At 49.8% G+C, this 15,858-nt stretch overlaps 1 protein-coding gene across 3 annotated transcripts; it reads right to left on the bottom strand.

Annotated features, from left to right (window-relative positions):
* Positions 1-384: 384 nt before the first annotated feature.
* On the bottom strand, positions 385-14,453 carry MLEC (malectin). Of its 3 annotated transcripts, none has more exons than XM_019727862.2 (5): positions 13,857-14,231; positions 8,167-8,345; positions 7,442-7,618; positions 7,274-7,331; positions 385-6,111 (listed from the first exon to the last, which is right to left on the bottom strand). In XM_019727862.2, exons 1-5 carry the CDS (start codon positions 14,080-14,082, stop codon positions 5,882-5,884), a joined length of 870 nt encoding a protein of 289 aa, XP_019583421.1. In that variant the 5' UTR covers positions 14,083-14,231; the 3' UTR covers positions 385-5,881. The 3 variants fall into 3 exon arrangements, with proteins under 3 accessions (XP_019583421.1, XP_074177996.1, XP_019583422.2); XM_074321895.1 differs by lacking the exon at positions 13,857-14,231 and adding an exon at positions 14,322-14,453 and having other exon boundaries at positions 625-6,111; XM_019727863.2 differs by lacking the exons at positions 7,274-7,331; positions 7,442-7,618 and having other exon boundaries at positions 2,578-6,111; positions 13,857-14,218.
* Between the last annotated feature and the right edge of the window lie 1,405 nt (positions 14,454-15,858).

Genomic DNA, 15,858 nt, shown 5'->3' on the forward strand with positions numbered 1-15,858 from the left:
GGGCTCAATAAAGGGTATCTATAATCATTATTCTTGCAGCCTTAGAAAGAACACGGGCTTTGTAGGCAGATAGACTGGGTTTGAGTCCTGGCTTGACCATTTACTGACCAGCCTGGGATAGATTACTGAAGCTTTTTTAGTTTCATGTTCCTCAGCTGTAAAATGTGGCAGATAAATTACAGGGGGGAAAAAATCCTTCCTGCGCCTTCTGCCCCTTCCAATGTATACTCATCAATGACAACACATCAGAAAAGGAAAAAGCAGAGAAAACTCCCATGGCTTAGTCTGTCCACAAGCTGAGGGAAAGATGAGAGGAGAGGCAGCTACAGGCTCAGTGGGCCTGGGGAGTGGCGAGACAGTCATGGCCTGGTGTTCCAGTGAAAGTAGAAGCAAAACAAAATAACTTTATTTTTCCTTGAATGTGCTGCTGGTTACAGAACTTCATTCCCTTAATCAAACATCCCGGAGAACAGAAAAGCAAGAGACACATGACGAAATGGACAAAAGCTCCTAGACTCGTCGCAGGAGAACCTTGTGCAGCCAAGTGAACCCCTGGGTCTCCCTTTTCCCACCCCATCACTTCACCTTTTTGCAACCAACTTCAAACTCAATCCCAACACAGAGTGTCACTGCAAATTGTTTATTAAAACACAAAGCAATGGACAGTGAAAAACATTTTTTTTTTTTTTTTTTTTGGTAGGAGTAGGGTGGGGCATGGAAGGGGTAGGGACAGGTGGAAACAGCCCAGAAAGAAAGACAGCTCTATCCACCCCTACTGCTTTCCCGGGCCAGCCAGGTTCAAAGCCCCTCAATCACATCTCACTGTGCCGCTCTAAATGCATGTTGTGGCTACAAACATAGAGTTGGTTTCACCTCGCAGGGAGAGGATGGGAATCTAGAGTAGGAGCTATAAAGGGCTACTAAGAACTTGACACTATTCTCCAGTACTTGGTACAGAATAGAGCAGCCAGCCCACTGTGGAGGGGCGGGGTTGGCTCCCTGACAAGCCAGGTTAATGGTCAAAGAGGCTGCCCTGAGCTCCTCAGAACAGGCAGCTAGCTGGTCCTAGTGTGGGAGAACTTGGTGGAAGAGAAATCCAAGGAGGAAACTCACCCAGGGTCAAATTTCTTTTCATTCCCTGGATCATGACACACTAGGGAAGAGAGGAATCAAGAATGTTTCATTCCTGGTTTTGCCGTACCATCTTTCCCTGCCAATTCTCCCCTCCTACCTGGCACCTCAGCTCTCCTTTCCCGACAGCTGTCCTTTGAAAGGACGGAAAGCACACTTCAGTTTGTTGTTGTTTTTTCTCATACTGAAGAAAAGCTCTGATGCTCAAAATCGGGGTGAGAATGGAGTTCTGCTTTGCCTGGTGCTATGTGCCCCCGATCTCACAAGACTGGCAGGATGCAAGAAGTGCCAAGGCCCTCTCTGCCAACTCTAACAGGCACTACTGTTTCCCTGGCTGCCAGCACAATCCTGGCTCCTTGCTTTTGTACTCCTGAGGGGAGACCCATCGCAAGACATCTATCCGGCTCTTTTCCTGCCAACCCAGCCAGTCCCCATGTCATCTGCTCTTATCAAAATGAGTTGGCGACCTAAAAGCAGGCTAGCCAAAAGGCAGCCGAGGAGGGACAAACAGATCAGCAGCAAGCCGCCCATGTACAAAGAAGAACCCCGCCCTCACTGGGCAGCTGACCCACAGCTGCCAATCTAGTCTTGTAACCTACGAGGAAATCTAGCCCTCTTGCCCCAGGAGAGGTCTCAATACCGAAAGAGCCCTAGCTCGGACTGAAAGGGAAAAATTACTCTGAGCTCTCTGAAGCTTGAACATTTTAAGGCTTCTTTGCAATTTTCTTAGAGCTCTTTGATACCTAATTATATCTTTCCATAGAAGAGAAGCAGATTTCTTCAGAGATGTCTGAACATATCCTGGGTGTTTCTGGTTCTGCTGCTACACTGTCACTTAGCCTTATCCCAGGCTTCTTCCCCCAGGGCCACAGCAGGAGGCCCACAGCATATCACCCCACCCCTTCTTTTAAACAGGAGCATCTATTACTCTCGCGCGGAAAGCTCACCTGCTCGCCTCAGTCCTCGTGGAAAGGCATGGAGGACAGTATTACATGTTGCCACTGGATGCCAGTAAGGCTCCTCAAGGCAAGACACTTGAATTAGGTCGGAGCCGGCCAGCCAAGGGGAGGGGGAAGAAGGGATGGGGAAGCAGCCCCGTGGCAGGGACTGAGAGACCCCTGCCCAGACCTGAATCTAGAGGGAATGCCCACCCTGGCTCAGAGCAGGAGAGAAAAAGGCACTGTGCTGACCGGGGTGGGTCCTTCCCCAAACCCCAGGGAGGGTAGAGAACCTGCTGATTCTTTCCCTGGGCTTCCCAAGGTGAGCCGTTTTCTAGGGAAAGGAATATAAGTGCTAGGAAAGGGAAAATACTGCTGCTGTTTTCTAACGTTCAACTGAGATTCTAGAAGCCATGGCCAGGCCTTCCCAGGAGAGGGTAGAAGCGGGATAAGAAGGAAGAGAAATTCCTTAAAACAGAAGCTTCTCCAAAAAGATAAAGAAGTCAAATCACAATCTGAAACTGGATTAAACAGTTGCCAGGCACAGAAAGGGGAAGATAAACTTAACTCAAACTTTACCCTACCTTTTTAAAGTGACCTCTCCTGTGATCTCCAATCTCAGGCCAGTATCTCTTAGGCAAACAAGGAGAACACGAGAGTAAGATCACGCGCTCTCAAATGGACAGGTAGCCCTGCAGGCCCTGGGGTTCTCCTGGGAGTCGAACACCCCTGACACTTGGAGAGGACCATCTTTCAAGTCACCAGAACTCAAGGTATCCCCTGAGCAGCTTCTCCTCAACAGCAGAGATGTTTCAGAAAAAATCGGATCTGGTTTAGGGCTCATGGGTCCCACAGGTTATTTCCTGGTACAACGTTTCAGTCAGCATGAGTGAAGCCCAAAAACGTCCCATTGGAGGCCAGCTGGCCCCTAGCCCCTCTGCAGCACACACCTTTGTGTGGTCCACCCAGCAGCAACCGAAGCCACACTTCTGGCACAAGGAGTTTCCCCTTGGCCATCGGCTTTGGCTTTGGCCGGCTGGGCTCAGGGGGATCTAGAAACCCTAGGACAGAGCATGGATCCAGTAGGAGAGCCCAGGCCTCTCCTTCCCCCCCACCAGCTGGCATCAGCCCTCACCTCCCCAACCCCAGTCCGACTCCCTACGGTGCAGTCTCGCTGTCCTAGCACTAGCTCGAAATACAGGCATGGGAACGAACAGTGCAAAAAGCAAAGATGAACTACAGAGTAATTCTTGACGCACACAATACAAAAATAAAAAGAGTGCCCCCTCCCACCCCTTACACCTAAAGTTCATGTACCTATATCATCTGGGAGGAGCCTCCCCGGCCCCCCCACATACACACACAAAAAAAGCTTTCAAGTTCAGCATCATGAGCCAACTGTGACCAGCCCTGGGCAGCTCGTGGGCTGGGTGGGCTTGGCTCCAGGGGACTCTACCCCAGCCCCCACCATACTTCTTCCTGTTTCCTCATTTCCCCTTCAGTTTTTGTGAGCCATAGAAAGATGTTCCTTCCTTTGGGACATAACCAAAGAGGAAAGTGCCCATCCCTAGCCCTGAGCTCCGGGGAAAAGGGTGGGCTTGGAAACAGCAGCAGAAGCAAAGCCGCTTGGCTTTACAGTACCATTAGGAAATGGCCCCAGGAGCCACAGTTTCCTTCTGAGACTGAGTCACTGAAGGGATGGGGTGAGGTGAGGAAGTGGGGACCCCTCCTTCCTTAGACCCAAGCAAACTAACAAACAAGGCAGAATGGGGGCAGCCAGTAGTCCTTCCTCGTCTTGTCAACTGTGTTGGCAGTGGCCGATGGCTTTGGGGAGTTGTGATGGAATGGGAACTGAAGCCACTGTCAGAAGCCCAATTAACAGTCAGGATGTCCACTGCCCCAGGCCGGTGGTCCCAGGATCAAGGCTACAGGATGTCCTCCTTTAAAGCAGGGAACTTTGTGTAGCACTCCAGAAAGTTCCTTGATTGCAGCCTCAGGCCGCAGCTGTCCAGCTGCCTGACTCAATACCCTAGTACTGAGGCCTACGTCACAGCAAAAATAAAGGGCTACCACTCTCAAAGGACGAAACGCTGGCCTGGAGGAACTCTCTAAAAGCCAAAAGGACCTGAGCCCAAGGGCTACTTACTTTGTCATTTAATAAGCAGTTCAAATATATGGAGCTCTATAAAACATATCCAAAGACAAATTCTAAATTAAACATTCTAAAAATAATGGGCCTTGCCTGAGATTTTATCCTGCTCCAGCCCAAGCAGAAGCTAATCCTGCTGCCTTCTGTCTACAAAGTTCCTTGTAGCTGGGAAAAGGATGACAGTGACCAGAAAGGAGGGGAACAGGGAAGCTTCATTTCCTGCAGAAACTGTTCCAGGGAATTCAGGACAGACACTTAGACGCTAAAGTTGGCTTCAGAGCTGCCAGGACTAGGCTGACTGGAAATCTTTCGGCCAAGAACCCGACTGCTACTTGGATAGGAAAATGAAAGGACAGAGAGGCATACTAAGAAGATCAGGGAGCAGTGTCACTGGGCCAGATAACAATCAGTCTAGTTCCTTGGGGCGGTTCTAGGCATAACCCAAAACCGACTGAACTGTGACATAAAAGGACATAGGAATAAAGGAACATCAGATACTAGACACTCTAAACAGTGGTCAGTCACTTAGTGGGGCTCAAGTCTCTGAGGTTGCTCTTAAGTTATGCTAACATAAGCCTTTTCCAATCCAAAGACCAGAAGAGACTCTTAAGGTCAAGTGTTCCGTTGCTTCAGGCTGGAAAGCATCCCTGTCCCCTGGCAGCAAGACCCTACAAAGGGGCCAGTAAAAGAACTGCTGGGTCAGGTCCTCCTGGCTGCTGGCTCACAGATCCAGGGAGGGAGGTACCATCAATGTGAGGTGGCAGACGATAAGACATTCAAGCAGAGGGAACCCCAAGTCCTCACGTCTCCTTCCCTTCTTGGCAATAATTGAGTGGGATGGTTGAGAAACAGAAGAGATTTCAAATGAGCCAGATTAAGGGGGAGCGGGGGGAGGAGGGAGTGAGAGGAAATCAAGTCCCCAACAGGCACTGAAATCAAAATGATTTGTTGTGGTAACAAGTCAGAGGCAACTTGAGGACCTGACATAAACTAAACGTCTTGGATACCAGACAGTCCTCTAACTGGCACATGTCAGGGAGACAAGCAATGACAAAGCTCAAACACTTACGGTGGAACATCACTGGGCGAAAACCAGAAAGGCTTCCGAGTAAGGAAGTATCTACTTTTCTTTCTTTTTCTAAAGCCCCCTTACGTTTTCATCTTTATCATACAAATTATACATCTTTACACATACTCTCAATCCCAGGACATCTGGAAATGTATCTGGACATAGAACTTCTGCACACACCCAACTCCCAGCGCTGGTCTTCTCAGGTAATAAGATGACATTTCTCCACTGTTAATTTCTAACCTAAAAAAAGGTATCTGCTCCGAGGTCCGAGTCCGTTCCACTAGGTATACAGACGAGGATCCTTGAACAGGAAGGACCCCGCTTACCCTATGTACCCTAGAGAGGAAGGAGATCGCTGGGGGCCAGCCACAAAGAGAGGACTGGGACTGAAGCAGGTCTGGGACCAGGTGGTGGACAAGGGCTGCTCTCTACTCACTCTGCCTCTTTTGACCTCCTTTAATTATTTTGTGGCTTTGTTTGTTTGTTTGTTTGTTTGTTTTTGTGAATCACCGTGAAAACTACAGAAACCAAACCAACATGTTCAGTTTCTTTCCCACACCCCTCCACCCTGTGCAGGATGGTAATTTGTTCTCACAGCCGGCAGAGGCAGAAGAGGGTTGGGATGAAGACTCCGAAGGCCACCAGGATGGGGAACATGAGGCTGCTGTTGTCCGAGGCGTAAGGGTTGGGTGTCCGAGGGCCCGACTGCACCCGGTTCTTATTGGTCTGTCTTTTGAGATTAGACCCTTCCTCGTATTCTTCTTCTTCTTCCTCCTCTTCTTTCTTCTCCAGTCCTGGATGAGGCTGCAGCTTTGGTACATCTGACACAAGAAAAAGGACACCTTTGAAGAGCCACAGCATTTAAGTGACACCCTTAAGAGTAGTAAATGAGCCACAATAAAGAGACGCTATGACCTAACCAGGGTCCAAAGGAAGCAGCAGTTATAGCAGAAATAGCTTCTGGCCTAGAAAACAGCAGATTCCTGCAAACCCTAGACTTCTTTACACTAAAAAGTAGTAAAAGCCCTGTGCACAGAGAGGGACACTATCTCCCCCTTCCTGTCCCACTTCTTCAGATCCCCGAGAGGACAGATTAGACAGGGACAGTGACCTGACACCCAAAACTTACCCTTTCAAATCCCTCCTTCTCCCTCCCGGAATCCCACATTCCCTCTGATTCACAGAGCAGCTGAGGAAAAGCTGATCCAGAGGGTTCTCAGCACACACCACCTCTCTGCTCTCTCTTTCTTAGGGGACGAGCTATAAATCTGTTTGGTGGCAAGACATTCTCCTGGATGCCATCACACGAGCATGTGGGGGACATCAAGACAACAGGATGAGATCCTCAGTGCATTCAGGATGAGATGGGAAAAGGCAGAGGTGGACCGGGGGAGAAAGGACACAAGCTTTCTCCACAAAAACCAGCCCAGGAAGCTGGCAGCCAGGATCATCTCAACCTTGAGAAAGAGACACAGCCTGAGGCTGGATCTCAAGGACCAGGAGAGATTCATAAATGCACTTTTGTCCAGTGCAGTCTGGCAATGCTGGCATCTCTCGGAGCTACCAAAACACCAAAGAACTCCTCCTCCTCTTGCCTTTTTCTGTTTTGCCCCCAGGAAATAGATGTCAAAGAAACAGAATCCAGGTCAAGGTTGAGGCAATTCCTAATGACTACAAGGGCCAAGGCTCACCAATAGGCACCACTATTACTTGCAATTTACAGTGAAGTGAAAGGAATTTGCCCCAAACCAAACAGCTGATTAAATGGCAGCAGCAAGATTTAAACACAGATCTTGCTCCAAAGCTTCGGGCTAGCACCCCAGCACCCCACCACACTCATTCCCGGCCATCTGACTCTGGATTCCACAGTTTGGTTTTAAGTAATGGTGTTTTCAAAACAGTGAGCAGCTAAATGATCCCCCCAAGGGTTTCCTCAACCACACCCTTCAGCCCAAGTCAAAAAGCAGATCAAAAGCAACTTACCATCCACCGTCCCAGCCATGATGTAGAGTGCGCAGACTTTGGGATTGTCATAGTACCCCTAGGGAATGGGAGACAGCTGTCAGCCCCACGCGCAGCACGCATTCCCCCCCCCCCCCCGCACCCATTCTTGTGAGCTCTGCCCCCGCTGTGAGGGCAAAGGAGCGTTACCTTGACGAACTCGATGTAGAGTTTCCCTGTGAAGGTGGACACCTCCCCCTGGACGCTCAGCTTCCCCTTTCTGATGCTCATAGGAATGATTTCGTCATGAGCTGTGCTGTGCCCAACGCGATCGAAGATATCCAAGTCCTTCACCACGACGTGGCCATTCAGTCGCACATCAAATACCTGCCAAGATGCAAAAAGGAGACAATGCCGAAACCATCGGCCTCACACACCCCTTCAGCACCCACCTGCCTGGCCTTCAAGTTCAAAAATGCCTTAAGAAATGACAGGGCTGGATCTAGTCCAGGGGGGTGGAGTCCTTTACTGAGCCAAATCAAAGCCCGTTCCTTCACTGGCAAGAAGGCCTCACACTGTCCTCAGGGAACAAAGACGACGAACAAAAAGCTCAACGTGGGAAGGAGGGAATTCACCGAAGGAGACAGGAAAAGAACAAGGCTAAAAACAAGGTGCTGACAACCGAGAAGAGAGAGACAACCAAGGGGGCCTTAACAGGGTCAGCGAGTTGCCAAGAACTAGGGTGTCCTGGTACTGCCTTCTGTCACCAACCCCATGGCAAGTGCAGCCTCCTGAGCAAGGGGACATCGCTTCCCTGGGGGCAAGAGGAATCCGGCTTTTCCTCAAAGCCCATCTGTTCCTCCCTCTGAGGAGGCTCATCCACTCCCTGGCCCATAGCAGGGGACTAGCCAAGAGTGACGACGGCCCAGCCTCACCTTCTGCTGGGACTGCGCAAAGTAGACCTCGGCGAATTTCAGCACCAGCACGTAGTCCCCCTCCTCCCTGATGGGCACTTCGTAGCCGAAGGTCTCCTCATTGTACCGCTCTGTCTGATAGAGGATCTGGTCCTCGGGGTTGGAACGCAGGATTGGTAGTTTCATGCCATAGTCGGAGGCTGGGGACAAAAGACAAAGAGAAACCACATCAAAACATAGGAGCAGAGACCCCAGAGCCGCCAGAGGCATTTCCAGGGCAATGCTAATCACCCTCCCGTGGAAGGGGTCACCACCTCTGCACCTGGCCCCAAACAGACCAGACACAAAGGCACGAATCCGACAGCCATTACCAAGCCAGAGTAAAATGAAAGAAAGCAAACACTCATCACCCCAACAGCTCCCGTAACCCGCATAGCGGAACTTTTTGAAAGCACATTAAAATGACTTTCCCTCAACTGTATGGAGAGTGATGGGCAGAGAACAAGTCTAACTCATTATTAGAACAAAGCACTGTGTTACAGCTGCCTGGTTCCCTGCGAGGGAGCGCTTCAGAGAAACCTCATAAAACCAGGGGGATGGCCAGGAACTCTACTAGACAATTAAGTTCAAAGAATGTTTTTTTTCTCATTCAGAAAAGCTCAGAGTCTAAAAAACAGGATATCTGTTAGGAGAGTCGTTCTTCATTGTCTTTACCACAAGTAAGACACCAGCTTTAGTTGCTTTTTGTAATTTTTCATTCAAAAAGTTCCAAGGCTGGTAAAGAAAAACACGCTCGTAAAAAGGGCACGATGCTAATTTCCTTTAGGTCCAAGCACCTTTTCACAGACCCACAAAACTCAACCTCACCTGCTCTCTTAAACATTCCCACAGTTAAACCAAAAGAGGAAAAAAGTTCCTACTGTGTCACCAGCACCTAACACGGTCCCTGGTACATAAGCAGGCACTCAATATGACTTCCTGAACGAACAAATGGCAGACAAAGGAGGTGCCCGTGAAGCAGCGAAGCCATACTCTTCTCTCCAGAGCTAGAACCATCCCAGGAGGGCAAGAAAATCTACCAAGGGCCTATTGGCACCTCTGGCTCCAGATGCCCTAGTCCTGGGGAGCCACCTTTCCCATCTCACAGACTGACAGGGAATAAGGCAGGAGATAGTAAAAAGATACTTACGTTGGGTCAGTATCAGAACAACTGAAAACCTCTACTGCCCCCAGCCCTCCCCCCCCAGCCCTGCTAGGAGATGAGACACTAGGTTTTTCTTCCCCCCCACGTAACAAACTAAGCTGGGGTCTTTCATCAAATATAAGATACCAAACTCCAGCCCCAGAGATGAACAGTTATGCTTCATCTTTTGAAGAGTAGCATCTCTGACCTCTTTATTCTGTAAATAAAAGAGGCTTTGCAGTGCGCCATAAATCTCCTTTCCAAACTATAGATTTCACAGTGATCTCAGTACACAGGCCTAGTCTCTCCTCCAGCCTGGAATGAAGATTTCCAGACCACCTTCCCATCTGCCACCGTGGTGCTGAAGACATGTGGCACCTAGGTCCTTTGGGAGACGTCCAAGGGAGATAGATGTCCAAGAGCTGCCATCCCTGGAGCTTTATCTTCTGAATCACCAAAACTCCAAGCAAGAAGATCTTTGATCTCCAAGGGAGATAAAAGAGTAACTGAGAGACTCAGAGGTTAAGGTCAAGCCCTCAAAAAAATAAGCATAACTGTTAACAGTTCCTGTAAGTGAACAGTAGCCAGGAGATCAGATGGACTGACGAGACAATGCAACAGGAAACTCATTGCACTTTTGTCTTCAGACTTTTTTTCTTCCTATTTCTCCTCAAGAAATCAAAGAAGGGTAGCTGAGTAGCACTACAAAGGATGTACGCTAACACACCCCAGCTCTTTCCCAGGCTCACACCATTACACTGGGGCATAAATCTATAAAGATTAAAAGACTGCTATTTTTCTTCCAACTGAGTTCTAAGAATTTCCTTCTTCCATGAGGACCGTGATCCTTACAAATTTGGAACATTAACTACCTTTGTTTTTAAAATGCACAGAAAATTTTGTGCGTGTGTGGGGAATCTGTTTTTTTCTTGCCAAGTGGAAAAAGTGAGAAATTGACAGTAATGTAATCTCTGGCAGTCTCAGTCCCACAACTAAGAAAACTCAGTCATGTGAACAAAAAGTACTTAACAACCTTGGAATTACCTTTAGATATTTTCCCTTTAAAACCGAAGTGGCTTTCCCAAGAGATTTGCCACATGCAAGCTGAATTTTCCCAAGTCCCAAGAGATACAGCAGCAAAAGGGATTTTTCCTCCCTTTTGCCTTTATGTATTCACAGCTAAACAGATTTCTCTCAAGTACAGTGAGGTGTACACAGCACACTGCTGAAGTTGGCACAATATAGCTAAGACAGTAAGCCAGAAAGGAAGGGGGCCAAAAGGCCTACATTATGTCCGCTGTTTCCTAGCCCTAGACACTGGAGTAGCCAGGATACTTGGAAAAGTCAGCCCAGGTTTTAGAGTATGACAGGCATGGATCTGAATTCTGGCTCTGCCACCTACTATGCGATTCAGAACAAGTTATTTTCTCTAAGTGTTTTCCCACCTGTAAAATGGGGATATCATCTACCTAAATTCTCTGAGAACTTCTGCTACTTGGAGGGCCTACAAACAAAGCCTGCATCTTAGGTGACAGCATTACAGGTGACAATATGGGGACTGAATTCTAAACAAATCTTGGGGCCTTAAGCAAAGCAGAGGCTTCCCAGCTTTCAAGATTTTATCTCACCAAGGCCAAATCCTTCCCTAGCCAAAAGGAAGGCTGCCCCAAAAGGATCTTCCTTAGGCCTACAGAATTAGTAATCTGATAGGCGCAGGCCCCTGGCCAGCTTTTTCCCCCTCCAGAGCCATGTTCTGACCTACTTTTAATTCCATGTAAAAGGTCATCAAGCAAAGAAAAAGATAAGAGACACTTTAACCTACTCCGGACAAGAGAGTTTTCAGATTTCTGTCACTGATTTCTAAAGCATGAGAAGTTTATTAAGAAAGAAAGCAAGGCTCAGCGAGATAAAGCGAGTTCTTAAAGGTAATACAAATGATTAGCAGGTATCTTTCTATGAAAAGGAAATAGCCTCTCCTAAACTCAAGCCAAGTGCTATGCCCTCAGGCCAAATAACCAGACCTCTTCCTCTTCAGAGTCAAGAGGAACCCAGAATGAGCAAGTTAAAAAGAACCCGGAATGACAGGCACGCCAAAATCCCCAATTGAGAGCTTCTGCATCCTTCTCTGCAACGGTACTTCCATCTGTTGAAGCACACAGGTTGAAAAGGCCTTTCCCAGACCATCAGTATCTCCTATGAACACTATTCTCAAGGCAGAAAATGAAATTCAATAAACATAAAGTGCCTCTGAAAGCAAAAGCCACTAAATGCCCTGGGCCACTCACAGTTACGCAAATGCTGAACTACAAAGACGCTATAGAGAAACAGCAAGTTCAAAAGCAGGCCAAACCCTTATCTGGATTAACTTGGTAACAAATACCTGAATTCATTCGAAGACACACAGCTCCCTACGGCAATCAGTGTGAATAGCTACATGAGGCAAGGGTCTCCAAATAGCTGGCACACCCTTATCCAAACAGTGCCAGAGAAGGGAAGGCAGCGTGAACAGCTGTGCTTCCCTGGGTGGTGCCAATCCTTAGCACAGAAGAAACTAAGGATTGGCTGCCTCCTGAGAGTAGAAGCTTAATCACATCTTCACCCCAGACCTAATGCCAACAAAATGCCACTCTCAGGCACCCAAAAGAGCAATGTTGCAACAGGCTGGTCCAAGCTGCAAGTGAACCACCATCTTCCATTCTTGATCCTTGCCTTAATACTGCTGCCGTTCCAGTGTGACAGTGTGCAGCAGGGGACCTCCGTTGTTAGAGTGTCCCCAAGGCCAGGGTCTGAGAAAGGACTCCAGCACACATGAGCTTTTGGTAGGTCTCATGTCATTCTACCTGCTATGATAAACTCCAAAAGAACTGCAACCATGAGCCCATAACCCACGGACAGGGAGCCTGGCTAAGTGGTGACCAGGCCAAAACAAACAAACCCACACCAGCAAATTCAAACCAGGATTTCTGAATATGAGTAGCTGGGGACTAAACCTGTGTGGTCTTAACTTCCTCCTCTGCACAATGGATCTAAAAGGATAACGTAACCTATGTAAAGCCTGGTATCTGTGAAATGAAAGGAACCATCTGCACGGTCCTCACCACAGCTATCTCAAGAGGCAAAGTCCACAAACCGTCTCTAGTTTCCTCAAGGGCTTCCCCCACCCCCATGCCCGTGAAGAAAGAGGAAGGGTCCAGGATGGAGATAGTAGTGACCTCCTGCTATGAAGTCTGGCTTTGGCGGCTGTTACAGCTGCTAAAGACCGGGGCCCTGACTCAGCTGAACCCAGGCTAGAGACCTAAATGCCAGGGCTAAATAAATTCCAAGACAAACATAGAACTACAGAAAACAGCCTTGTGTCCCAACACCCTCACATGTATGGAAGTCATAAATTCCCTCGTATAACAAACTCCAGGACATTGCAATTCACTTCGAAGAATTAAGTTAAACTCTCAGTCAAGGCAAGAGCCAAATCTGGGCATCATGAAAAGAGTGCGAACAAGTCTGTCTCCTAGTTTTCCTGGAGATGGCATTTTGCCAATTTGGCAGCCTCTGAACCCAGCATACAGCACAAATCTCTTTCCAATACATGAAGCAAGAAACTCCTTAAACCTGTTTTCCAATCTTACTTACAGAAGACAAAGTCTAGAGCAGATTTTCCCAGTGGTCTGGGGATGACCCACATCAAAAGCCCCTGGTGCAGAAACCTGAGTTTCATTTCTTAGGTCTGGGGTTTGCATTTTTAACCAGCTCCTCTGGCAATTCTTTCACTAACTTGGAGAACTGTGCAGCTCTGTAAAAACTACTGTTGCTCAATCAGTTAAGTCAAAACCATTTTTCTCATAAGCTGGAATCATATCTCTCTGGACCAGCTGGGGTAGGTTCTGCACAGACTCAGAATATTCAGATCTTACACACTGGCTGACCCGGCTGACACACCACCAGCCTCCAGCACAGGATGGCTTCAATATAACCATCCTCTGGGGGCGGCCTGCAGCTTCTACTTTTAAGCACACATATTCCTCGCTCCAAAGGGGGGGCGGGGAGGAGGCTGCAATCAAACTTTCCTGGCCCATTCTCTTCGAAGATTCCTTTCTATTCTGGCCAAGAATCAAGCCCCAATCCTGCAAGAGTAAGGAAAGCGGCCGATGTCTGGGTCGGCAGGAATCTACCAGGAACTGACTTGGGCCAGGGACACCGACAACCTACAACCGTGAGGCCTCGTGGTAGCAATAGGCCACCCCCGTCTTTACTTTCTTCCAGCCGCGGTGGAGGCGAAGGGTTAAGAAAATGCAGGGTGCGAGGTCTAAATATAACTTCTCGCCAACTCTCTGCCTCAATGGCTCTTGGTAGCTTTCAGTCAGTGTCAGGCTCTGAGCTGTGACCGGATCCCCGAGAACACTGCGGAGAGAAACTTCTCTCCAGAGACATGGCCCCAGGGTCGAGGAAGGGGCTCGGGGCCCGCAGCCCTCGGCCGGCTGCGCCCGGCAAGGCAGGCCCAGTATCCCGCGGCTCCGTGAGTGGCTCTCACCTCGGCCCACCCGGCCTTCCAAAGGGTCCTTGCGAAAGTGGATCCCGTGCACGTCCACATGCGCCTCGCCGCCCGCGTTGACGGCCCAAATTACGCTCTCGGGCAGCCCGGCCCCCACAGAGCCGACCACGCCGAGCCCGGGCCCCGGGAGCGCCGGCAGTAGCAGCAGCAGCAGCAGTCGCAGGAGCTCCACGGTAGCTCCCTCAACCGCCCGGGCCCCCAGCATGGCGGCCACCACAGCCGCGGCAGCCTCCGCCGACCCTCGTCCTCAGCCGGCCTCCAGGCCGCCCCGGACTCAGAGAAACAGCGCCACCGGCCGCTCTGCCTCAGCTGCCGGGGACATGTCGCTCTCAAGCCTCCTTCTCAGCCACGGGTGCCGCCTCCCACCTCTGGAACAACCTACCCCGCCGCCCAGCTCCCGCCCACGACCCTGCAGCCAATCAGTGCCCGACCCTCATTAATTACCCAAGACCCTGCCGGGAGACGTCTGCCCATTGGCTGCCAGGCGCGGAGAAGGCGTGACTACCGACAGGCGCCGGCCCAACCGTCCCGCACGAGATGGAGCGCGCGCAGAGGTTGGGAGTTCGGTTGAAGCGGCGATTCAATGCGGAAGTGCCGGGGTGCAGCGCCCAGCCGGCCCCGGAATCCCGCAGCTGAATAGGAAGGTGGCCCAGGGAGGAACGTTTAGGGTAGGGCGCACCGACACGTCGCCAGCACTTCCGGTGCTCCAGATCTTGGGACCAAATGGACTCCGGAGGGGGCGTGGCCGATTTTCCCGCCCCCTCTTCCTTTCACTGGGAGAGGCATGAACGTAAGCGTTAGAGATGCAGTGGACACTCTTCCGACCTGAGTCTTTTTACCGGCGTGAGGCAGAGAACCCATCGTCCCCTAGAGAGGCCAGAGCAATAGACCTACGAGGACAAGACCCCTGCCCCCACTCCTTAGCAGGCTCCGGGCTGGTGGTAGCGTCCAGACAGCCGTCCAATCAGAAGGCTCCAACGCAGCGGAAACGCGTGGCCTTGTGGGGGAGGGGCTCAAGGCTACCCATGTCTCCATGGCGACAGCCTCGGGTTGGCCCCGGCGGAGGAGGGGGCGGAACCCGGGCTTCCCCCGCCCGGGTTAGAGGAGTCGTGGGCGGTGCCCAGTCTAGGGGTCCAGTCTGCTCAGCACAGACACGATCCCGCCTCCCTGTCTGCTGTGTGACAGTTCATCGATGCAGCGTTCTCTTACAGTGGCGATCCCTGCGCTGTGGTCTCTGCCAGAACTACTTTTCAGATAGAGACACTGAAGTCCAGAGAAGGACGGAGTGTTGCCTAAACGGTCATACTGCAAGTTTAGGAACAGCCAAGGCAAAAACCCATTTATCTGTTTGTTCTACAAATATTTACAAAGCTCCTATTATCAGGGTTGTCAAATTCAACAGACAAAATACGGGAAGGCTAATTAAGTTGAATTTCAGGTAAACAAATGGAACATACTTATACTAAAAAATAATTCATTATCTAAAATTCAAATTTAACTGGGCTTTTTGCATTTTATCTGAAAACCCTCCCTACTAGGTGCCAAGCAATGAGCTTTCTGCAGCAGTGAACAAAAACACACCAGGCATCCTGCATGAGAATCACAGTCCCATGACTCAAATTATTTAGTCAGAACAGTAATGATTGCTATAAAGGAACAAAATGGGGTACCGAAATGGAGAATGTTGGCAGGAGGTTTCAGTGCACCAGACTTCCTTCCCCAGCTCCCAAGTTAAGACCTCATGAGAGTAACTTTTGGACTGTCCCCTCCTGGTCCCACTTTTTTCCCCCTGTTTTGCAAGGATCTGGACTTGCTTCTCCCCACAGCCATGTTTCTTCTCCCAGTGCCTCTCTGGAGCCTGGCACAGGGGTTTCTAATCCTACTTTTTTCTCTGTGAAAACCATCATCTTTGGAGGAAACTGACAAGTCAGCTTGCATAGCCCTCAGAGCAGAGGTGATGGGGGCTTCCCACACCCACCCA

This window comes from Rhinolophus sinicus, linkage group LG16 (genome assembly GCF_036562045.2).
Source record: "Rhinolophus sinicus isolate RSC01 linkage group LG16, ASM3656204v1, whole genome shotgun sequence".
Taxonomy (NCBI): Eukaryota; Metazoa; Chordata; class Mammalia; order Chiroptera; family Rhinolophidae; genus Rhinolophus; species Rhinolophus sinicus.

What these genes read in the sequence shown, in the direction of transcription:
- MLEC (XM_019727862.2), bottom strand. Translation starts at nt 14,082, where the DNA reads ATGCTGGGGGCCCGGGCGGTTGAGGGAGCTACCGTGGAGCTCCTGCGA. An exon ending in TTGCGCAGTCCCAGCAGAAG is followed by an intron (nt 7,619 to 8,166) that starts GTGAGGCTGGGC and finishes GCATCTTGGCAG; the next exon opens with GTATTTGATGTGCGACTGAA. An exon ending in CATGGCTGGGACGGTGGATG is followed by an intron (nt 6,112 to 7,273) that starts GTAAGTTGCTTT and finishes TTCTTGTGTCAG; the next exon opens with ATGTACCAAAGCTGCAGCCT.